General features: G+C 33.4%; 2 protein-coding genes across 5 annotated transcripts in view; one reads left to right on the top strand and one right to left on the bottom strand.

Moving 5' to 3' along the window:
- The window catches only part of LOC131155725 (transcription and mRNA export factor ENY2-like), a 56,967-nt gene extending 52,623 nt beyond the window's left edge, over positions 1 to 4,344 (top strand). The window contains exons 2-6 of the mRNA XM_058109085.1: positions 386 to 474; positions 635 to 722; positions 1,193 to 1,287; positions 2,486 to 2,562; positions 3,898 to 4,344. Coding sequence (XP_057965068.1) covers positions 473 to 474; positions 635 to 722; positions 1,193 to 1,287; positions 2,486 to 2,562; positions 3,898 to 3,971 — 336 coding nt within the window. The 5' untranslated portion in view covers positions 386 to 472 and the 3' untranslated portion in view covers positions 3,972 to 4,344. The remainder of the gene's footprint in view (positions 1 to 385; positions 475 to 634; positions 723 to 1,192; positions 1,288 to 2,485; positions 2,563 to 3,897) is intronic.
- Positions 4,345 to 7,219: 2,875 nt separating this feature from the next.
- On the bottom strand, positions 7,220 to 13,365 carry LOC131155724 (B2 protein-like). Of its 4 annotated transcripts, none has more exons than XM_058109083.1 (6): positions 13,256 to 13,365; positions 10,210 to 10,787; positions 9,780 to 9,880; positions 9,014 to 9,097; positions 8,792 to 8,902; positions 7,220 to 7,626 (listed from the first exon to the last, which is right to left on the bottom strand). In XM_058109083.1, exons 2-6 carry the CDS (start codon positions 10,775 to 10,777, stop codon positions 7,585 to 7,587), a joined length of 906 nt encoding a protein of 301 aa, XP_057965066.1. In that variant the 5' UTR covers positions 10,778 to 10,787; positions 13,256 to 13,365; the 3' UTR covers positions 7,220 to 7,584. The 4 variants fall into 4 exon arrangements, with proteins under 4 accessions (XP_057965066.1, XP_057965067.1, XP_057965064.1 ...); XM_058109084.1 differs by having other exon boundaries at positions 13,217 to 13,276; XM_058109081.1 differs by having other exon boundaries at positions 7,220 to 8,902.
- Positions 13,366 to 25,430: the final 12,065 nt, after the last annotated feature.

The following is a 25,430-nucleotide window of genomic DNA, read 5'->3' as shown; positions in this document are numbered from 1 at the left end:
CTTTTATGAACGGTTTAATATATACAATCAATCATTTATACTTTTAAAAATAGATTTTCTAACAAATATTAATTTTAATAATCACTTAAAATCAAATTAGGTGATCTGAAAAATTGTACATAATCTCAATCACTTAAAAATTAGATAAATTTTTCACATATAATTAACAAACGGAATAGTTGTCATCTTCTAATCTAGTCAATTGTTCCAATAAAAAAAAAAAAAAACTCTTCAAGACCTCTATATCTTAGCAAAGCTTCAAAACGACGCCGTTTGAAGAAAATAATTTAATAAACGAGTAACATACGGAAAGACGAACTAATCCTCCACGCAGAAAACTCGTAGATGGTCGGGAAATACGGTTCGGTCTGCAGTGTCCTCTGCTGAGAGAGAGAGAGAGAGAGAGAGAGAGGTGAGATTGTACGCCTCATCGGATTCCTGCAAGTTTCTTGCTTTTTCCAGAGATTAGCACATGTAAGTTCTCTCTTTTATTATTGACCTAATTAAAGCAACGATTCTGTTTGTTCTGATTGAAATTTTTTTAGTAATTCCTCGAGAGAAGTTTTTCATTCCCTGTTATGGATTCCGTTACTTTTTGGAGTTCTTATGTTTACTTATTGTGTTGAATGGGAAGGAGGCATTCCGTGAATCGTCCGCCGACGCCCGATGCACGGGAGGATCAAGAAAAAGAACCCACGCTTCAAGAAATTATTAACGTCAAGGTTTGTTTTTTTCTTCAATTGCTCCATGAATTTATCACTATTCAGGTTTATTTCCACTAAATGTAATTTTTGGAATTATTAGCACTTCTTCGACTCGAGTTTTTGTTATCCGCGTTCTGTAACTCCATTTCTTTCCTCACTGGTCACCCTTGGTGGACTACAATATTATGTTTATTTAGTATGAACATTAAAAACATATTTTGGATGATAAAAGTTTTGATGGCTATTGTATTTGAAAGTACTTTGGGATTTTGAGGGCTTCTGTTGAAAGCGTGTTTTAACTTGTACATAATTTCTTTTTAAGAAATTCTTTCTCATGTTGTGTTTGGGAAATTGGAGTTTAAACCTTCAATATGAATTTGGACAAAACACTATAAAATTGTATTGATTTTTCTACCAAATCCAAATGCAAGGTGTGAAATCTATGCTCCCTAATGCAACATTATTTTATTGCTTGGTTTCTTGTACAGCTGATTGAGAGTGGGGAGAAGGAACGGCTGATGGAGCTTCTTAGGGAAAGGCTAATAGAGTGTGGTTGGAAGGATGACATGAAAGCACTTTGCAGGTATTTTTGGTTCTGCATGATCTGTATACTGTGTTCCTGTGGTCGCCTATGCATCATCATTGTTCTTCTCTCTCATATCAGTGCACTTCTCATTGTAGTTAATTTTCGAGGTTGGGTAATGTAAATATAGATAAATCACGAGTTGTATGCGAACGCAAACTTCAGCTAAAATCTAGAGATCTTCTCAAAAATCACATATATTACTTGACAGGACATGGCATAATTTCTTGAACTCAAGTTGTTAATAAAGCTGTCTATGGTGCTTATTAATGGTTGTACTTAAAACTCAGAATTATCTTAGTTGCATCGAAGGAATGTTGATAACTACCTAAGTACATATTGACTTACTATAATTGCGCAGAGAAGTTTGTGTGGATCAGAAAAATTGATAGGACAAAATTCAATCTTTGCTGGCTATACTGCAAAGATATGGGATAGCATCATAGCACAGTGTACGGTTTTGATTTTAGGTGTTGTGTAAGGTGCTTATTAATAATTTTGTACTTAGAACTCAGAAGTATATTAATTGCATTGAAAGAATGTTGTTAATGACATGTACTATAATTGTGCAAAGATGTCTGTATGGATGAGAACAATTGACAGGACAAAATTAAGTCTCTGCTGCTATGGCTCTGATTTCAGGTGTTGAAGCATAGGTTTTTGAACTGCTACCAGCTAATCACCATCTTGTTTGATGTATTTTTTGAGATACATCCCCCGCCCCTCTCTCATACCTTCAATATATACCATAGTGGTTCTAATTTTAGTCTTCCACAAGATGCTGGTCTTTTATGTTGTAATCCTTCCATTTATTCATCCCTGCATTTTTGTCTTGCTCCTTTATGACTCTGTTTCAAAGTGATTAAGATTAGGCAACCTTTCTTGCACTTAGGACTGCATATGTCATCTATGATACTGGAACATTATTGCTTGTGACTATCTCATAATGATTATTTTGTTTTATTTCCCTATCTTTGAAATCATTTTCTTCTTCTTCTTCTTTTTCTTCTTCTTCTTCCCTCTCTCTCTGTATGTGTGCTTGTGCATGAGAGAGGCAGAGAGCACGTGTGTGCATATATTTGCGGTGGGAATGAATTTTGGTAAAGGATCCCTTTTTTCTTCATTACAGTTCGGTTACTTGGGTTAAGTTTCATGTATTTTCAATGTACATTTCTATCATGACTTCGTTACATGTCAGGGCATTTGTGAAGAAGAAAGGGAGGAATAATGTCACTGTGGATGACCTTGTACATGTTATCACCCCAAAAGGAAGAGGTGAGTGAATTAGATCTTCCACCTAGTTATCCATAATGTCACTTTGGATTACTAGCAACTGGTGTTTTAATGCAGTGGCTTGGTAGGGAACAGTTATTGCAGGTGGTGCGTGGATATTTTTTCTCTGCTTATAGTGGTTGTGGCATGGTGGAGGATATCTTGGCATTGATTAGATTCTATTACAATTGCAATATAAGTAATGTGAACTGGATTAGGTTTTATTAGTATTATAAGCATGTCAAGATTAGGATACACTGAACAGCATTAAAAGGGGGGCCAGGGGGGGGGGGGGGGGGGTTGGCTTCTAGTATCTGCCCTGTTCACCCTTTTCCTGTTATTGTCAAAATATATCTTCTTCTCAGGTATTGGCTTTTTGTGTGTGCCATTCTTTTATTAACCTTAACGTTTTCCCAATGAAATTTGCAAATGTCCACTCTTTACTCCAAGCAGTGATTCTTTCTTTTAAGGATATTTTTGGGTAATAAATGATTTTGCGGAAGGCTGTTGTAGATTCATCAATTTTCCATCTCATTTGCTTCCCTTTATCTGACTTTACTTTTGGGATAATTGTAATATTAATAAGTAACCATGTGGCCAAAATAAAAAAAAACAAAAAAAAAAAACAAGTTTGTTGAATATTTGTACTTGTGGCATTTTCTTTTTCTTGGTTAGAACTTAAGCTAACCAATTGCCTGGATTCTTTTTGGAGGAATAACCACGTTCCACCTCTTGGGCCAGTCCGAATAAAGTTTCTTACACTTATTCAAAATGTAAGCTTTTATGAAAGGAAACACTTTATAAATAATAAATGCATCTAAAACCAGCATTTTACAGGACCACACAGAGAATAAGTGAATCTAAATTCAGGCTTTTACCAAACCAATTGTCAGGGAATTTTTTCCATTAATAGTAAAACAATTGGCATGTACTTTTGAAGTTATTCTCATTGCATGGACAATGCAGTTAACATGGATAGCAGCATAAATCAATGAAGAGGAACAAATAAAGTTGATGAAAATGGTGTGGACACATGGCCTATAGGCCCAACACCACCAAAAAAGGCATAGATTATCCAATAAAAGGAAAAAGGAGCAAGGATGTTTGTACAATTAGGTAAATAAAAATTTGTTTAAAAAACTAAAAAAAAATTCTTCTCCCTTTGTAAGAGGTACTTTGTTTTGAGGTATCTTATAGGATTTCTTGGGCTATTTGACTATGCCAACATTTGCATCTCCGATGAATTCCTGTTCTACTCAATTTAGTTGATGAACTTCCTGTTCTTTCTAATGTTTTTTTTTTCCTAGTTCATAATTTCCAGACATTTTGTATATGCAGCATCCATTCCCGATTCTGTAAAGGCTGAGTTGTTGCAAAGAATCCGAACTTTTCTCGTTTCAGCTGCTCTTTGAAACACTGGCACCTTATTGCCTGTGTATGGATTTAACAAGAATCGTAATCCATTGTTGGAAGAATTGTTCGAAAGACTTGTCCATCAGTTCACTTCAATTGATTCTTGAAGGCTGAAAGCTTCTGATTACTGGAAAAGCAACATCTTCCTGACGAATGGTGTGTTGCTTGTTACAAGCTGAGAATCTTTCAGCTCTTTTTTGCAGCTGTATAAAGGTTTGAAGACCCTATTGTATGCTCAACATTTTACTGTTACTCATCCTCTGTACCTATTTGGATCTCTAATCTCTTCCCATTTCATAATATTATGGGTCAGTACTGGTGTATGCTTAGTAAGTAGAACGAGTGAGTGCTAATTTCAATATGTTTTGGTCATTCATGTGTAGTTCATGTGTACTTCCAATTTTAAATGTAGATTTTGGATCATGGATGACACTATGTTTGGTAGGAAGGAAAATGGAGGAAAAGAAAAAGATACGAGCAAAAAGGATAGGAAAAAAGCGTTATTAATTTTTATTTCTACTGTTTGGTTGAATGAAGGAAAATGAAAAGTTAATTTGATGGGCGGACCCTCTTTTATTCCGTTTTCTTCTAAATTTGGATGAATTAGGTTTGAATGGAAAGTCAAGTCCTCCTTTGGCCCAATCTTTCGCCGAATTACTCTACCCTTCCAACAAGGTTAAAGAACTTCACACTATGTCCTTCTTCCCTGCTCTAATGCCTCCCTCTCGATTGAATTTGGTTCCATCCCGCTTCCTTCTTCAGTTCTCCATTCCAAATAAAGGGAAAAAGGTGTCTTCACCTGCTTTTTCCTTCTCATTTTTTTTGTTTCTTTCCCTCCCATCAGGCACTGTAACCTTCGAGGAGCTGAAACCTCCCATTGTGCAGATGTTCTGCCCCGATCTTAACAAGAAGAAACTATAATTTATATCTTGCTAGTCAGGACTGGTGACATAAATTTTGTTCAGTCAATTTGCCCAATGTTGGTAATTCCTTTCAACAACTTGAAGGGCTATTAAATCTTTTTTATTTTGGCATTAATAATAACTAGTTCTATCCTTCTCGTGCATTATTTGACCTCCTATATATTATATTTTGTAGGTGCTTTGTCTAACCTATGGCACGGATATTCATTCCTCTACTACCCACCATACCATTTTAATATTTGAAAATTTTCTTAATTGTCAACGTTTTGATTCATAGGCATGTCAATAGGTTGAGACTGTCTTTTGTGGCAATGATATTCATGGTATACTCTGAACATTTTGTCGTAGTGCATATATAAGATGCTAAGAAGGTTTTAACTCCGATGTGATATTATTTGTTTTGCTTCATTTCACTTCATGGTATACTCTATGAACGACGCCACCTTACAAGATGGAGGGATAATGTGTCCTTATATGATCAAAATCGTTTGATGCAAGATTGTGATATCATGTATTGATTTTCTCAATATTTAACAATTAGGCTCAAGTATAATGTGATTTTGCAAATTGGGCCTTGCATGACTTAACTAAATTGATTAAAATTGGATTGGAGCAAAAATGGATGGTCCATAGTAGCTAGTCGTTCCTTGTGGCAATATATATATATATATATATATAAATGCTACCTAATCCTATGGTATATGCGTTTGTTTGCAATGGATAGACACCCTTCATTTATTCTCTAGCTTATCCAGGCTTCCCTAATTTAGGGGGTAAGAAGAGCCTCATTATAATTTATGCAGTCTTACTTTTGCTTTTAGGCAGAGAGGCTCTTTTTTGGACTCGAACATGTGACTAATCCATCATAATGAAACAAGCTTATTATTAACTCAAGATAGTGTTTAAATATATGAATTTCAAGTCTTAAATTTAAATATGTGAATTAAATCAATGTAATTTCATATTAAATTTTATCCAAATCCAAGACCTAGAATAATTTCACGTATCATTCTAAAAACCTTAAAATTTTAATTCCACGTCAACAATATGAATAATGATCTTAGGTTATTCTTATTCCAACACACAAATGGATCCACCTTTTCTCAGCTATTCATTATATATTCGATCAAAACATAGACTCAACGTGTATTAAAATAAATATAGCCCAAAACCTGCTTCAGTGATTATTTCAAATAACTTTAATATTGAATTCATCTCATTGGGATGAAATGCTTCTCCAGTACAATATATCAATCAGTACCACGCTTTTTCAACTGAGATTTTACCTAGAAACTAGGAGAAATTATACGAAAAATTTCTCTCCATGTAACCATAAGCTTCTATTTAAAATTTTAAATGTGATATCGATTCTATATTCATTAATATCGAACATATAAAAAAGAGATACTCATTTTTAACATTTTTATAATTTAAAAAATAGGTATTGAAACACAAGAAGCAACTAGTCTCCTCCATAATTTTTAGAGCCAACTACATACAATTTACAAACTTAGTTTGGTATTGTTTTCATGAGATATCAATTTTATTGATCAAGTTAGTACACCAAATTTATATATTTGGTTAAACTAATTAACCAGTTATAAATATTAATAATTTACATGTATTAATCTAATCCACTGAAAAGTAAGAAAAAAAAAAACTACAAATTTTATATTTTTAAAGGATCCACAAAAATTTTAGGTAAAAAAAAAAGAAAAAAGAAAATAAGGATGAAACTCATTTTCATTTATATCTTCCTCATTTAATAAATGCTATCAAAAATAAAAATTTATTTTCACATAACTAAAATCTTTTTTTAAAAAATAACATATTAATAATATGTAAAATTAAATTTTTATTTATAAATTAAATATATATTTTTTATTTTATTTCTCATTTTCCTTGATGACAAACATGAAAATAGGGATCACTTTATATTTTCTTTCTTTTTCTTAATATATTTTGAACTCCAAAAAGTATAACAAGACAAAAAGGTTCAGTTAATATTAACGGAATTAACCAACAATTCAGTTATTTACAATTTGGTTAAAATATGGCAACGCAATTCAGTTTAGTTGGATTCGGTCGAACTGATTTCTCTAACTGAATTAACCATACCCAACCACATACTAAGCCCAAAAAATGTGGCCGCAGAAAACCAACTAAAATGCTGCCAACGCCCAGACCTGGGAATGAAAGTAATTTATCAAACTAATTTTTCATTCAACCTGCTAGTTCATAATTTGCATGAAACAAGAGGCAAGGTCTGGAGATCAGCTTCAATCTCAATCAACACAGAGAAATGCAGAGAGTAACACAGTACATGCACAAACAGAGCAACGCATCAAAGACTCGAGCTGTGAGGACTTTTTACCATTATATTTTTGTCATCCTCTCTCTCCACCAAGGCTCACAGGCTTTGGCTACAGAGATTATAACGCTCAAAAGCAGATTACACATTACAAGTATATATATATATATATCTTAAGAAAGATAACAACATATTTATTCAGCTTGGCTCATGCACATTTCAAACTTTTCGTGCCCAGCCAGGACTTGCATCCTCTGAGCGGAGAATCTATTCAAAGCGCACAGCTGATAACGCACCACAGGACCACATCAGCTTACCATTGCTAACATTTACTTCTTTGGATAGAAACAGCTAGCTGATGCTTCCAGTGACTGGGCTTCATACGCCTGCCTGCTCACACAGGTCTAGCAGGTCCAGGGTCTGCACAACCACCAAATTGAATTCACAACCATTGGTTTCGAAAATAAGCCAAAAATAAAAATATATGATGGATATGTAGGGTAAATTATAAATTTACGCTTAGGATTAAGAGTTTTGTGAAAGGAATGGAAAAGTAATTATGGAAGATATCAATTTTTTGTTGCATTCTCTCTTTATATCAAAATACATGATTTAAGAATGAAAATTTGAACAAATATGATTAAAAATTAAGATCTAAAATTTTCGTTAGTCACTTTACTATTTTTTCTTTTACATTTTCCTTTAATAACCACACATAAAAAAGGACAATTCCTTCATATTATTTATTTTCAACATGTTTTCAAAGTTCCAAACAGCAGCCTTAAGAATAAGGAGAGATGGAAAAGAATAGAATAGCAGGAGCAAAACATAGGTATACACTAGAAAAAGTAGGGCTGCAACTGAATCAAGCCAAGTTTTAACATTTCCAAACTGGTTGCATTAATTAAAGAATTGAGCTTAGTCTTGCTCATGTTCCGCTCATTTATTAAAAAAGCCTAAAAGAGAAGGTCTAATTTTAAATTTCAGTCGTTTATTCATGAGCTTTAAATTTAAACCTAAGTCATTAATGTAAAAAATTGACCATTACTGTAGACAAACGAATGAACCCTAGGCCCAATGCTTTTAATTTGTGTTCTACCGTCTTATGTTGTGAAGAATTTTAAAAGTTAACAAAAAAGATGTGATTACAGTTGAATAAATAGAATACGGGCAAAATATGTATATGCAACATAACATCAATCTAAAGTACACTCTAAAACAAGTTTATAAAAGAACCTCTTAATGAGCCAATAGATGAGTCAAGTTTGAGCCTATATAAAAACCAAAATTTGAATTACGACTTACAAGTTAACTGATAGCTTACTTGAGAAGAAAATCTAATGTTAAGCTTATAATGAACTGATTTGTAGGCTCAATAAATAAGCTAGCTTGCAAGTTCAGCAATCCAAGTATGAACCAGTTCGAGCTTGACTCGTTTAGTTTTCAAGTTTTAAAAATAACCTCATGCTTTTGACTGATTTATTATCTTAGAGAATGAGCCTAAGTGAGCCCAATACAGGCACCAAGTACCTAGCAAACAACTTGGCTCTTTTGTAGCCTTAGGAAGAAGAATAATTTGCCATACCTCTGGGACCGAGAGCTCAAGACGAAATTTTGGACCATCATAGTGGTGCAACACTGGCCTAAAAGCATCTTCTTCCAATGCCTTGCAGAGTTTCCTCACACGGATCCTTACCTATTCATGAATAAAATTAGAAAAGAAAGAAATTCATAAATTGGGATTTTTTCCAGAAGGATAAAAAAGGAACAACAAAAATGGTACAGAAAATGTTCAAATCCATTTTACCTGTGCAGGAAACCTTGATTCACCTTTACATTTTTTATCTTCCCAGGCAGTTGGGTCAATGTTAGAACCCCCAAAACTGGCTGCCTGCACAAAACAATTTGAATATATAAATATATATATATATATTGTTAAAATTAAAAAAATATTAGCGTAACTAGATAAATGCCAACAAAATGCTAGCAAGTTTACCCCCATCTCAAATGAAACAGCACATTTGGGAATTAAGCACCACATTTATTCAACTAAAGATAAAAAGTAAACTAGAAAAAATGAATACTGCTAATTGATGATAACAGCTGCATATAAAGAAAAATATATTTCTTAATTTAACACATATTTCCAAATATAGGCTATCAGTTGATTACTTTCAAGAAAACAACTCTCCCCTTACGTGTTTGTTTTGTGGAATGGAATGGGATAGGAAAGGAAGGGAATGAAAATTTAAATGGAGTGACCAAATCAAGTCATAAATTTGATTTCATTCCCTCTGATTCCATCCTTTTCCTATGTACCAAACATGCAATTAGTCTCATCTGCAATAAGAAATAATAGGGTAAAACATAATCTCAGAGAAACCCTGTTTAAGGATATATTCACTCAATTCAATGATCAGAAGATCTTAATTTGGCAGAACTACATACCCTCCTATTAAACCTATAACTCAAAAAAAGATACAGCAAGAAGATGTAGGAATACTTATAATAGCACTACAAGAAATGAGAAGGAAACCAAGTGATTGAGAAAATAAACAAGGAGTCGAACAAACCTCAAAAATACCATGCAACTGGTGTGTAGTATAGTTGTAGAGAAAGAGAGGTAATCCTGGTGTTATTGCCCGAACAGAATCTCTATACCTCGGTGGCAGGCCTGCCAAATAATTATAATATTAAAATAACACATTCCATAAAAATAATTTTTGCCCAACACTGAAAACAGTAGATAGAAAGATAATGACACAGCACAAACACACACATGCTAACTATAGTGATGTTGACAAGCAGTACAAACATCATAGACTCTGTTACTCCACATTCTGGAAAAGGTACGCTATCCCTAATCAATTTTAGGCTGAAAAATAATATCGAATGTTAAACTGATCCTATACTGTCATGCACCCACAATGAATTACACATGGAAAATGCTCACTCAAGCACCTCAAGTATTATTTGGGACAAAATCAGAGCAGAAAAAATTACCAAATAGTTGTCGTTTCAGATCTTCCTGCATTGTGTCATTGTTGCACACAAAGATGTAGCCTCCCAGCACCTCATTCCTTGGGAGTGTCTCTGCAGCAGGCAAAGTCTTGAACCTTTTGTCAACTGCATTGATGGTATTGGAGTTTTCATTGTTGTTGTTATTGCTGTTGTTGTTGGGCTCTTTGTTGTTGTTGTGATTATTGCCGCTATACTTGTTACCAACCAAATTTCCCAAGCCATTTCCATTGCTTTTTAGGTAAACTGCATTCACATTGTACATTCCATTCTTGAAAGAACTTTTGCTTACATTCTCGTTCATTTTAGAGTCCAAGCTCAAAAAATTGAAGTTGAGGCTTTCAAATTTGTTATCTTCTTGAAATCCAGTTTTGTCCCTTGGCCTTGATTCAACCTGTCCCTTTGAAAGATCGAGATTATTCATCCGTTCGCCCTTTGACCTTGTCTGCTCAGCCAGTTTAGATGCAGCCAATAACCACTTGTGATCCTCTAAGACTTGGGTTTGCCCTCGAAGTTCATCGCCCAATTGCCAAAAGCTATGCATGTTTTCCATCTTGGAAAACCTAATGGGATGACAAACACAACAAAATGTATAATGAAAACAGTACAAAGTTATTTCTGGAAGGTAAACAGGGATAAGAAAAGTCATTTTGGTGGATGCAGCTACACAGCAAAAAGCATGCCAAATTTTAACCCCAGCCAAGAGGAAGAGGGGGAGGGGGTTTGGTGGTTGATGTTGGGGAAGTATCATCGAAATGCTAACATGGTTTATTGGCACATATTTACTTACCTATGACCTAGAGAAAGCTTATGATAAAGTACCTAGTGAAGTTCTTAAGTGAGTATTAGAAAAGAAGGGAGTTTGCAGTATATATACAGAGGCCATTAAGGATATGTATGATAGAGTAGCGACTAGCGTTAGGACTGTAGGAGACGATTCTAGAGAGTGTCCAATCACAACAGGTGTACATCAAGGTTCTACTTTGAGTCCTAATCTTTTTACTGTAGTAATTGATAAACTAACCAAGAATATCCAAAATGAGATCCCTTGTATGTTGTTTGTAGATGATATCGTGTCGATTGATGATAGTAGAAGCAAAGTGGAGTCTAAGCAAGAACTTTAGAGAGCCACATTAAAGTCTAAAGGGTTTAAAATAATTAGGAATAAGACAAAATATGTGTAATTTCAGTAATGTAAGTAGCAGTAATAGAGAGAAGATTAAATTGGATAATCAAGAGATTAATAGCATTGATAGATTTAAATATCTTTGATCTATTATGCAAGCTGAACGGAAAATTAAAGAATATTTAGTACATAGAATTAGGATGGGTTGATTAAAATGGAGGAGTGCGTAAAGTGTGTTGTATGATCGCAGAAGACCCTTAAAACTAAAGGGAAAGTTTTATCAAATGGCTATAAGACCAGCTATGCTTTATGATTCAGAATGTTGAGCAACTGAAAAAACATGTGCAAAAAATAAAAGTTGCTGAGATGAGTATGTTAACGTGGATGAGTGGTTTAACAGTAAAAGATAAAGTAATAAATGAGCATATACGCAATAATTTAGGTATAGTACCGGCTGAAAACAAGATAAGAGAGGGGCGACTAAGATGGTTTCGGCATTTGAAACGCATACCTAGTAAAGCACCTATGAGGAGGAATGAGTTAGTTATTATTTTTTACATGAAAGCCTAAACTAACTTAAAATAAGATAGTGAGAAAGGATTTAATAGCCCTTAATCTAATAGAGGAAAACGCTCTGGATTGGGTGAATTGGCAGGAAATGATTTATGTAGCTAACCCCACCTAGTGGGACTTAAGGCTTCTTGCTGTTGTTTCTATGACACAGCATTAACTATTCAGATTCAAGACAAGGATTTCACCATTTCAACAAGTTTGGTTATCATTCCAAGAGCATGTATGAGAGAAAGCACTTTAAGGTTTGATCATTGAATAAGTAGTAGTTATGCAACAATTATAGTTGAAAAAAAAAATGTTAAAACTAAAAATAAAATGGAATTGAGTTTTATGGCTACATGAGTGGAACATAAACATGCACAGAGAAACCTTGGGGTGGGGGGGGGGGGGGGGAAACCAAATGGCTATAGTCAAGCAGATAGGCTTAAAAAAATATTTATGGCATGTGAAATATATTGTATATATTGTTAACACACATGAGAGGAAAACAATAATTGGTAAGCACCTCAAAGTCATGGTTTAAAGAAGATCATTTAGTATTCCTTTAATCTCACTTTACTAATAAGAGGTCAGCATTACTTCAGATTAAGCCAGCATGAACTAATCTCCTCAATAAACCTTGAAAAAAAATACACAAAGCATGTTTAGTTGTGAAAATGATTGTTATTTTCTATTTTTAATTTCCAAAAAATTACAATTTGGAAAAATTGGAAAACAAACTGGTATTTTTCCAATTTTTTTTTAAGGCCTAGTAGAAAATAAAACTTGTTTTTAACAACCAAATAGATTCTAAACTACTTAACACGAAGAGTTAGAAGATCATGTCTCGCCTTACTGTAAATAGGTATCAACTCAGTCATTACCCAACTTTTTCGTGCATAAAAAAAAAAAAAAAAAAAAAACCAGATTTAAAGAAACATGGGCATTTCATTAATCAAATAAAAATGAAAATTTGAACTCTTTCACTCAAGAAATGATTGAATTCATCCTCCAACAAAACCCCTTGTAGAAACAGCTCCCCTGTCAAATTAGTCTAAAATATAATTAAGATTCTCAATACAAAAAACAACAGCGAAAGAGAAAATGCTAGAAAGCAGCTTCCTTTCTCAAGCATCTTCAACATTTTCCTCTGGAACACTTGCAGCACAACATTAAGATGTGGGAGGGAAAAGAAAAACAGCAAAATCAAGTGGATTAACGCCACATAGAACGTGAAACAAACATATAAAATCTAGAATTACAGTAAAAAAAGACGAGAATTCGCGCTGGATCTGATAAAACAACTAAACGAACCCTAGATTTGGGGACGAGAGACAGGGAGAGAGGAAGCACCTTTTTCGCCTAGGCCGCGAGCCGCTTTGGAGTGAAGGCACGCATTTCAATATTTATATATGGCAGGCTGCTCAGAATACCCTCGCTGTTCATCATAATTTACGTTTCTGCCATTCCAATTTTTTAAATATTAAAGAAAAAGACCTTTCATTTCTAACCAACCTAACCTATTAATAATATGTAATTTATCATTTGTACCTAAATAAAAGAATATTTTAAAGGGACTAATTTTATATCTAACATTTTAAATTCACCAATCAAAAATATAATTTAACACAAATCCTAATAATATAAATTTTAATTTTTTTAAAAAGAAAAATAAAAAGAGGTTAGCCGTGGTCGTGACCGCCGACACTGCGCACGCGCCTGTGGGCTGCATGCGAGTGTTGCCGCCACATGTCTGGGTAATATTAGTGAGTGCATGTCACGCGCCATTGGTGCAGCGTTTTTAATAATAAGTCAGCGCCATTTGTTTATGCAAGTTATCGTCGGCAGATTGATTTTGGACCGTTGGATCTCATGGTGCAAAAATATCATGACGGTTGGTGCGTAATCAAGTGAGCTGGAGTCACGAGCTCCTTTTGAATTTAAATTCAGATCCCATGTACATGTGCCAGCTATGCCCAACCACAGTAAATTATTTATATTTGTACACTTCCGTTTGAAATCCACCAATTAGAAAATGACACCTCACCAATTCAACCATGACTAACCTTTTTGTTTGGATGAAGAATTTTAGCAATAAATAAATAAATAAATATTTTCATTGTATTTTTCTCCCTATTATAAAGACTACTAAAAATGAAAGCTTGATTTAATTTGATTAATAATTTTTTTTAAAAATAAACGTTGATGGTTTATAAAACCATGTGTTCATCAATGTGATATATTTTTTATTTTTTTACTTTTATATTTTTTTGATAATCAAATATGAAAAATTAGAGTTATTTAAATTTTCATATATCTAAACGAAGCCTAAATGTGACGTGAATGATGTATTATAAATTTAATTAAATTAATATAATATTTTGTCAATTGGCACACTTAAATTCTTATATAAAAAAACTCATTCTTTTCTTTATTTTTGAAAGTATAAATTTTGAATTTTAGATTTTAATTTGTATAAATTTGAAAAATATCCTTATCTTATATTTACGTTTCAGATTTAAATTTGTATGGATTTGAAAAAGAAAAAGGTAATATAGAATTATATTAAATTTTATCCAAATCTACCAAAATATAAATTCAATGTAAATGATTTGTTCAAATTTAATATATATAATTTATGTATTTTTTTCCAAAATAATTAAGAATCACACGGTAATTTTAAATTTTACGAAATCAAATAAAAAATGGAAAATATAGGAAAAAATTGACATGTTTGTATTATTTTTAAAAATTTTAAATTAAAAATAGCTAACTTTTTTATATATGAAAAACTGAATTTTTGTAATTATTAGAAAAATAACATTTTTTAAAATATCACTAAATATGCCCTAATTTTTATTATAAAAATATTTTTTTCCCAACCAATTTATTAAATTGGCTGTTTTTTTTTTTTTTTATAGGTTTGACTAGATTTTGATCTTTTTAATTTTTAAAATACATATTTGATTTGGAGTCAAATCAGCATCTGACTTGCCAATTTCAATTTAATTATTTAAATATAAACATTGACTACACAACCCAAATAATAATTAGCCATAAACATCTCTATTTATTCAATGGACCAAGCAAGACCCAAAAGTCCAGCAAATTATGACCTAACATCATGCCATTCTAAATTACTTCAAATGGATTTTATTTTTAATTAAAATTTTATATTGCCTACAATCATCAAGGCCATTTTCATTCTCCTCACAATGATTTTCAATGAACCATATACTTTTCTGGATTTACCAAAATATTTTTGAGTACACAATCCAAGGTAATTTATTTTTAATTGATATTTTTTTAATATATATCAAGTTTTAACACTCCCCGTATGTACAGATCGTCTAGCACCCATGCTAGGTAATACAATAAATTTTGTGTTTTAAAATACTACCATAATAAGCGCAGACAACAAGGTTAGAACTCGAGATCTCTTAATAACCCGCTCTGATACCATGTTAGTTTAACACTTTACCTAAAAGTTTAAACTTTTAGGTTGTAGGTCAATAATGTATATCAAGTTTTAATAGTATTTGAAAATATAAATTTTAAGATTTTAATTTGGCTTCGTGTGTATTTGAAAGAAATTTAATATAAATCTATATTGTGTTTTATCTTATAAAGACACTAAAATCCAATTTCAAGGTCTCAATTTTATGCTACCAAACGTAAGATGAGCTGTTTTAAAATAATTTGACTTAAACCTATAATTTTAAATTCAAAATTTAAGAATGCAGTTGGTTGTATAAAATGTGACATTTTTAGATGATTTAACATGCAATTTTTTCTAATTTTTTAAATTGTCAACATAATTATTATATATTTTTTATTCTTTTTAAGTTTTAACCCTTGCAAGAATTGTCCATTGTGTATGCTCTTTAAAAAATAACTAAAGATGATTTGTGAAATATTTACTTTTAAGTTAAAAAATAAAATATAATAAAAAATTTAAGTGTAGAGAAAATAACTACTTTTTTATATATATTTTCTTTTTATTACATTGTAATAAAAAGAAATAAATATTCTCGTAAAATTTTAAAATAATTATTGTTAGCCTAACAAGGTTTAATCTCATTTTGATAATGACAAACCAAGGTGATAGTTAAGGTGTAATTCCAAAAGGGAGGGGGTGAATTTGACATTTAAAAATTTAGGTAGTTTTTTCCCTAATTTCAAAACCACAGTCAGTATATCGCAACCTAAGATTTTTTTATACAATCTCAAATCCCACAAATATTCGAGCACAAAAATATTTAGAGCACATAGAGTAATCACAACAAATTAAATAAAAACATACGAGTGCTGGAAATTTAAGAGAGTAGGGAGAGAGAGCGCAAACACGGTATTTTTACGAGATTCGACAAATCTTGCCTACATTCTCGCCTCAAGTCAACCCACTTGAGGATTCTACTATCCTACTCACTTAACCGAACGGAGCAAAGTCGTTTACAAATCTCCTTACAAGGTGGAGTCCCCCTCTTCAGGCGATACCACACGCCTGACACACTTCTTACATGATGGAGTCCTCCTCATCAAGTGATACCCCACACTTGGAACATGGTTCACCACCCAAACTGCAGGGATACAAAGATATGAAAAAAAATAATTTCGTACAAGATAATGCTTCTTAAATAAGCAGAGATAAACAAATTAAATCCTATATGCACTCTCGCAAGATATGAAACTTGAAGTTCGGTAGACTAAAGGTCTTCTCTCAAAAATATTTTTTCAAATAAACAATGAGAGATTGGAAAATGATTTTCCTCAAATATGACCTTTTTGTAAAATCAATAGGTCATTCAAGAAAATATATATATGAAAGTGTATATGTACTCAAGCATTTCTTAAGCAGCTTTTCAAGCAAGTATATATCAATTAAATATATGTTCAAAGCTCTTGAATAACTCAAAGAATTTCTCCAAAAAGGTTTTTCAAAATAAAGAATATGAGAGAAATTGATCTTTGAAAAATATTACAAAAAGAAAAACTCAAGCAATATATGTGCTAGTGGATATAAGCTCAAGCCTCTTCAAGAACAAACTTAAAAATATTTTTCCCAAGAAGATTTTCAAAAAGAGAGAGGAGGAGAAATATGGAAAATGATTTTTTTCAAATAAAATTGACCTTAGAAATCTCGAGAACAAGAAGCTCTTCAAGTAAGATATATAAATTTAATATATGCTCAAAGTTTACTTGTATAACCAAGATTTTCTCCAAAAAGATTTTTCAAAATGAAAGAGTAGGAGAAGTAGAACTTTAATTTTCAAAAATGGAGTAGGAAATAAAAGCAAGAATCAAAATATAAGTAAGTATGCTCCCAGGAGTTTTTCTAACATTTTCCAAATTGTTTAGGCTTGTATTTATAGTCAAAACCCAAAACTAGCCATTATATGGTTGTTGGGGAAGAAAAAATTGTTTATTTTGAAAAACTACCTATTTTTCGGCTGTTGGTATGCTTTCCCGAGAGGTCCGGTCAAATGGGGCTTCAAATTCACAAGTTCTGGTCGACTGGACTTGGATTTTTACTGCAGACACCTATTAGTTTTTTTACCATAACTTTTTATATAGAATTAAAAATTGGACATTCTTGATATTAGCAGAAATCTAAGAGAAAATTTCACAACTTTCATGTTGAACATTTTTTAAGATAAGAAGTTATGAATTGAGAAAAAAGCTCATCAATGAGACGAAAGAAACATGAAGGGAATTTTTTACTGCAAACATCTTTCAGTAGTTTGTGCATTACTTTTTATAGAAACCTCAAAATGAGACTTTCTTGGCATCAAAAGAAAGTTAAGAGAAAATCCCACAACTTTTATGTTGAACATTGTTTAAGATGAGAACGGATTGATCGAGAAAAGTGTTCATCAATTCAATGGAAGAAACAAGAGAGGGATTTTGAAAATTTTGATATGGAGTTTTTCATTTCAAAAATGATTTTTGCCCTTGCTTTGATTTCAAAACAAATTTAAAACCTTTTGGTAAGATTAACTTTGTAAATCAAAGATTTTCTTTGAAATGTTGGAGTTCTTAGGGTCATTCTAAGGTCATGGTCATTTTGAGAGATTTAGAGAGCTTCAAATTTAAATCATGAGACATGCATGCACAACTTGAAACCTAATAAATATTACAACTGAAAAACAATCGTAAGTCTTCAAACTTTTGCTCTTCTGATGACCATGGAATATGAAAAGAAGATGTGTTTGTCTAGGTGCTACATGGCTTCCATTTTGCATTTGTTACTTATGCTAATAGAGAGATAAACATGTATACACACTTAGCACACAAGTGAGATGTTGTGCTTGGTCATAATCAAAATGGAATTGGACTCAAAAAGCCAACAATCTCCTCATTTTTTATGATGACAAACACAGAGCAAAATGAGGTATGCCTTACAAGGCTCCCCCTAACAATGTGCATAATTTCAAAAAGATATTCAATATAGTTAAAACATGATCAATATGAAGACTTCGAAAATTTTCAAGTAGAAAATTTAAGTTTAGTTTTGTTCAATGGGCATGTTATGTATTTGAAGTTTTGTTGACTCTATGAGTCCAATCATGTTTTGATAATAACAAATCACTTGGTATCTTACCTATGCATTGAGATTGTGAATAGGATCATTACTTAGCATGCACAGGAGGTAAGGATGTCACGGAAATCATAAGGAACTTAAAGCATATACAACCTGGCACACTCCATGGAATTAGAAGAGTAAAAGGATGAAGAAGCTTTAAGTTTTAAATTGTAATGGGTATTTAATATTGCTTGTATTTACATATCTCATATGATATAGATGAAAGCTCAAAGTGACATATACATTGACCTTAGGATGCATGTTTTTCATGACATATTCATATGCACTAACCTAGGTTGGATCAGGCTGAACAACAAGCAGCTCCTCAACGATTCCCTTAGTCTCGTCGACGAATGACTGAAGGCCACTCAGCGATGAATGCTTTGCTCTCGTTGATGAGAAAATACCGAGAACTCAAAAATCTTAGACAATCCAATAGGCAATGAACCCATGTTCTCATCGATGAACGAGTGTTGGACACTCATCGACGAATGTATCCACTCGTCGATGAGTACGTTGCGCAGAACAACACTTTAGCATGGACACAGATGGAAATTCTTTATTTTAAATGATCCAACAGCCAGAAATCCTCCAGATGGTTAGAACACTTATAAATACAAACTCTAAACCCTAGGTCATCACTTTTTGCATACTTCTTGAGAGCTTTGAACTAATTGTTAAAACTTTTGCCTGGATTCTAACGCAATCACATCAGTTTTCAAAAGGCATCCATATACACATCTTGCAAGCAATCCTTGCATATTGAGGTTTGATACATAAGTAGTTTCTTTGCGTATTCAATCTTTATATCAAAAGTTTTTCTTCTCTCATATTCTTATATCTAATATTTCATTGAGAAGAAAAAAACTCTTGTTCTTCATTTATCTATTACTTGAAAAGTTTATTTTGAAAAAGTTGTTGCTAAAGCTCAAATCTTTGAAAGCATTCACATTTATAATTTATTCATAGATTTCATCGTATTTTATCATTGCAAAAATTGTTTGAGAGCAGAATCCTAAAATCTCCAAAATACATAATTTTGATATATTTTTGTGGAGAAATTTTTTTAAAATAAAGTTTAGATCTTTGGAGCAAGGTTATCATATAAATTTTTATATAAAAAGATCATATATTTGTAGCAAGCCTATCATATATTCATTTCACACGAAGGTCATATATTTGTTATTGCAAAACATTTTTGAAAACATCTCGTACACTCATTGAGTTTCATACTATATCCTGTGAGTGTGTTTTAGAAATTTATTGTACTCATTAGCTTGTTGAGGAGCATTTAAGTTTGCAGAGCATTGTAATCATATTATTGTATTGACGGTTTGGGTTGTGAACCGGGGTGAGGAGAAAGCTACACCTCTTGTAAGCAGCGGACTGTAATGGGAAGCTTCATCCTAGTTAAAGGAGCAGGTTTAGTGGAATACTTGAGCGTTTTGCTCAAGGCGAGGACGTAGGCCGAGGTAGGCCAAACCTTGTAAAAATCCGGTGTTTGCATCTCTCTTTCCCTTAGCTCTTTTAATTTCTGCCTACACTAATTTATCTATTTTTTGTGTATGTTAAGTAATTGGGTAATTCAGTTTGCTTAATTAAGTCACACATTAAATTGATAAGTTGAGAAATACTGAATTGTTTGTCATCTAGGTTGTACGTGTATGGTTGTAAGTTTTCAAAATTAGGACTTGAGTGACTTAGATTTTGAAATATCCAATTCACCCCCCCTCTTGGGATTATACCTAAATTAATATTTGGCATCAAAGCCAGGTTGTACTAGACTTATACATTTTTTTTCCTTTTTTTTTTGTTTGTAAAAGATCACAATGGCATACATCAATGTAACCCCATCCGGCTAGGACACTCACACTACCAGTAGTTCAGACTTTGAATCTAGTGACGACCAGATTGTAAATCTGTGTCTAATGGCTCATGAACACAAGGTACAATCTTTTTGTTTAGCTTCATCATATTATTCTAGTGATTCTAATAATGATGATAGCATGATTTCATATGATGAATTGCAACAGGAATGTCTGTATACTCTTTAAATGCTTAAGAAAATGACTAAGAAAAATTCTTATTTGAAATTAAAATTAAAGGAATTTTCAAAATTGTTGGAAAAGACAAAGTTAATCTTATGCATCTTTAATAAAAGACAATGATTTGAAAATTGAGTAGTTAGAAAGAAATTTGGAAGATAAATCTAAACTTATTTATAAATTCACAGAGGATCAAAATAATTTTGAAAAACTTCTTGTAACTCAAAGAAATTCCCTAGATGAGGAATGTCATGGTTTCAATGGAAAAGAAAACTTCAAAAAGAAACATCTTTTCATGGGATACTTTGTGAGAGAATCAAAATCTTATGTTCTAACTAAAGAGTCTTATAGATATACTACATGTTTTAAATGTAAGAGGTTAGGTTACATAAAATTTGACTGTCCTGTTAAGAACAAAGATGTTAAAATTAAGAAAGTCTGAAAAGTCAAAGGAGAGTCTAGCACTAACCCCCATGGACCCAAGAAAATATGGGTACCAAAATTAGTCAATTGAATGTCCATTGCAGGTGTACTTGAGATCATCCTCTTCAAAGGATAGATGGTATAATGATAGTGAATGTTCTTAACATATGATAGGAGATAAAGCAAAATTCGCATTCATCACACCTAAGGATGGAGGATTTGTCACATTCAACAACAACGCAAAAGGTAGAATCATTGGAGTTGGTAAGGTTGGTAAGGAACCTTCCCTTGTGATTGATAATGTGATATTAGTAGATGATTTAAAACATAACCTATTCAGTATAAGTCAATTGTGTGATAAAGGTTATAGAGTTTCATTTGAACATGACAAAGGTACTGTAGAGAATAAATCTGAAAACAAAATATTGTTATTGCTGATTGTCATGAAAATGTCTACACCACTAACTTTGATAGTCTTGCTTCTCAACATGTAATTTGCTTTTCTGCTTTAAATGAAACTAGTTGACTTTGGCATAGGAGATTAGGACATGCAAACATGGACTTATTATCTAAACTAGTTAAAGGAGAATTAGTTAAGGGATTACTTAAGACAAAATTTGTGAAAGATAAAATATGTGATGCTCATCAACTAGGGAAACAAGTAAAATCTAGCTTTAAGAAGAAGAAAGTTATCTCCACCACTAGGCCACTTCAAATGTTGCACTTAGATTTATTTAGTCCTAATCCAACTCAAAGTCTAGGTGGTAAATTGTAAGAACTCGGAAAATATAAAAGGAATTTCTGCAGATTTTGTCGACGAAGCCAGATTTCGTCGACGAAGGCAGTAGACTTTTCGTTGATGAAATTTAGAGGTTCATCGATGAAGAGAAGCCGAGAGGTCTGGAAAAGTTTAAATATCAGACTTCGTCGACTAGGCTACCGACATCCGTAACGAAATCCTTGACTTTTCATCGACGAAGGTACTTTTCGTCGACGAAAACCGGGCAGGTCAAAAGGGGTATAAAAGGGATTTTCTCATTTCTTCTTCATTAAGTTTCCTTACATCTCTCTCTACTCTCTCTTTCTAAATCTCTCTCTCTCTCTCTAGATTTCCTCGCTGGTCGTTAATAGAATCGGAAATCTGAGGTTACCACGAGGATTGTGGAGGGATTCTCTACAACTTCTGTGGATCGGAATCTCGATTCGAGCATTTTCGGGTTTTGGGCCAAAATTGAGGTAAGGCTCGGTTTTCATTTTTGATTTAGTATATGTGTAGTAGTATGGATTATAAACATGTTTAGTATTGTGGTTTGTAGATTTCAGAGTCTCGGTTCGTAGTTTTGAGGGCCGTAGAGTTCGTGATTTGGTTTCGAGTTAAGGTAAGGGGATTCTGTGTATATCAGTTCATTTTTGAAATTAGGATCGGTAAGCCTATAGGCTATGATCGTATGTATGTTTTGACTACTTATTTGGGGAAATATATCGGGTGAAAACACGGGATTTTTGGGTTATAGTTTTCGGGGAAATTGGGGATTTCAGGTATCATCTCTAATTTGATTGGAAAATCGTTTATGTTATTTAAACTGTATTATTGAGGTGACCATAATCCATATTTTCATAAACTGTATACTTGAAATTGTAAACGATATGATTTGCCGTAAACCAAATAAGTGTGGTAGGTGTGTATGTGTATATAAATGTTCCAAGTACTTGAGAAAAATAGCTATGTGGTGGCTTATTACCGTACGCTGAAATGTATAGGGACGTGAGTTCCAAAGTGATTCCAGGTTTTGTGAAAATCGGCTAGGGGCGGCTAACTACCGTACGCCGTAACAGCTAGGGGCGGCTGATTACGTGTCAAAACTGCGTAATTGGGCATCTTAACCCGGGTTTTACAATTTATATTTTTAATTAAATGTCCAAAATTGTCCAATATTTTAATAAAGTGCCAAAATCATCATTCTTGAATTTTATTGCACTATTTATGAAGTTTTGGTAATTTTTTTTTGCAGGAAAAATCTCAGAAACCAAAATCGACACCTATTCATATTTCATGCATAACTTTTCCGTCTGAGCTTTGATCGAGACGATTCAAATTTCTAGAGAAATAAGAAAGGATTATCTACAACTTTAATGTTTTGAGTTTTGTGATAAACAGGCTCCAAAAGAGTCTGATTTGCAATGAACAGAGAATGAAAAAAATGAAAAAAAAAATATAACAATTTGGCTTGGGTCAAGTTGCCAGGTCAGCTCCAATTGGGCCAGGTTGAGCCATTCGGTTCGTGGGTTAGGGCAAGCCTCCCCTCTCCTTTATTTAAATTTCCCATTCTCCTTCTTTTCCCCTATTGGGCGTTGCCCCAGCCATACCCTCTTCCTCTTAGCATCTCATCTCTCTCTCTTTTGGCTTTTGTATTTTTTTCTTCCTCTCTCACTCTGTTTCTCCTTCCTCTCCTCTTTGTTTTCTTCTGGCAACCCTCCTTCTCCTTCCCTTATTCCCTTCTCTTCCTTCTTGTCTCAGCCCTTTCCCTCAACTCCCTCTGTTTCCGGCAGCTGCAACAACACCAACTCCTTGGCTTCCTTGTTCCAGCACGGCAGCAAACCAGCACACCAGCTATTCTAGCTGCAACTCCAGCAAACACAGCAGCAACCCTCCGGCAGAGCAGAACCCGAGGCCATCCCCTTATTGCTGCCAGCATCAGAACACCCGAGAAGAGCTCCAGCTGCTGCAATATGTAGCCAGCAACTTCAGCAGCAATACTTGGCTACCCGAGAGGCTCTCTGCTTCTCTAAGAACACCAGAACAGGCCCCTGCTTCTATCTATCTCTCTCTCTCTCTCTCTCTCTCTCTCTCTCTCTCTCTCTCTCTCTCTCTCTCTCTCTTATTTTGTTCCTTTTATTTGTTTAGTTTTCTTTTCTTTCCAGTTTTTTTTTAGCATTGAATAATTGTTAAACTTTGTTTTGTGAATTTTAATTAAAGCATTAGTTTTTAATTCCCTCTCTTGGTTGTTATTATTTAATTTAAATTGCATTCATCCTTGTCTTATTTTAGTAACATTAAAGTTTGTGTTTTTATCGTGTTCCATTATTGTTTGCGTATTTTAAATTCTTGTTGATTTCGTGTTTGCATTCAAATTATGGTCCTTGCTTCAATTTCGTAGTTTTGTTAAAGGTTTGGTTTTTATTGCGCGTGTGTGTGTTTGATTGAGTTTCCATTGTATGTTTTAATTCCTTATTTGTAGTTGCCATATTTAATAATGCATGTTTAGGTATTTCCTTAAGTAGACTAGAATTTCCATACTTCTTTTTTTTTTTTTAATTTAGTGAATTTATAGTTTTAGGGTTTTTAAATTACATGTCATTTAATTCGTCAGAAGTAAAATTGAACAACCTTGAAAACTCTGAATCTGAACCAAGTTCAGTGCATTTTTATTTTCGATTGGACGAACGTAAATTTTGAGATTAAAACGCATTCCCTGAGGAGACGATCTAGCCCTTGGGCTTAATATTACACGACAGAACTCCTATACTTGGGATAGCTTCCGAGCTGCTCATTTTTCGAGTGAGTCAAGTTTTTGGCGCCGTTGCTGGGGAATGTCGTTCTTAGTCTCAAATTTACATTTTTCTCGTCATTTTTATTAGTTTTAATAAAAATAAGAAAAAAAGCAGAAAACAAAAATAGAAAAAAAAATCGAGTTTTGAAAAATGGCTGTACCTGCACCGCGCACGATAATGGACTTTTTGCAGCTTGAATATGCCACTGCATCCTCTTCCATTGTTCTTCCTTATGACGAGCTTAATTTCATGATACAGCGAGGGAAGACGTCATTGCTACCCAAGTTTTGCGGGACGGAATCTGAGTACCCATATCAGCACTTAGCAGAGTTTGAATTAACCCGCAATATGTTTTTCTCTCATGCTAAAACTGATGAATCTATTAGACTGAATTTATTTCTTGCTACTTTGCAGGATAGGGAACTAATTTGGTTTCATTCTATGAGACCTCACTTTATCACTAATTGGTCTGATATGGAGCGTGAATTTCTGCATGTGTTTTGTCTCTCACAGAAAACTCAATTTTTGCAGGAACAAATTCTTAATTTTGTGCAGCAGGATGACGAGACATTTCGGGCTTGCTGGGAGCGATTGAAGGATCTGCTAAGCACTTGTCCACATCACGGTTTCGACTCATAGAGGTTAGCTGATTATTTTTATACTGCTCTTACCCCTGATTGCAAGTGTTTTGTCCAGACTATGTCTAGTGGAGAGCCCATTAGCGAGGATCTAGATCAGGTATTATCATTCTTTGATTACTTAGCTGACAATGTCCCACAGTGCAACACACGATACACTTAGGCACCCATGACTGCACACCTTATTAGCACAATTAGTGGTGGTGATGCATATGAACCACCAAAATACCCAGATATTCCTCCGCCTCATTACCAGCCACAATAGATCCCTCAGAGCTGTATGCCGT

This window comes from Malania oleifera, chromosome 5 (assembly GCF_029873635.1).
Source record: "Malania oleifera isolate guangnan ecotype guangnan chromosome 5, ASM2987363v1, whole genome shotgun sequence".
In the NCBI taxonomy this organism is placed as follows: Eukaryota; Viridiplantae; Streptophyta; class Magnoliopsida; order Santalales; family Ximeniaceae; genus Malania; species Malania oleifera.
Note: the sequence above shows the minus strand (reverse complement) of the source record. Positions and strands in the feature narration are given on the sequence as shown.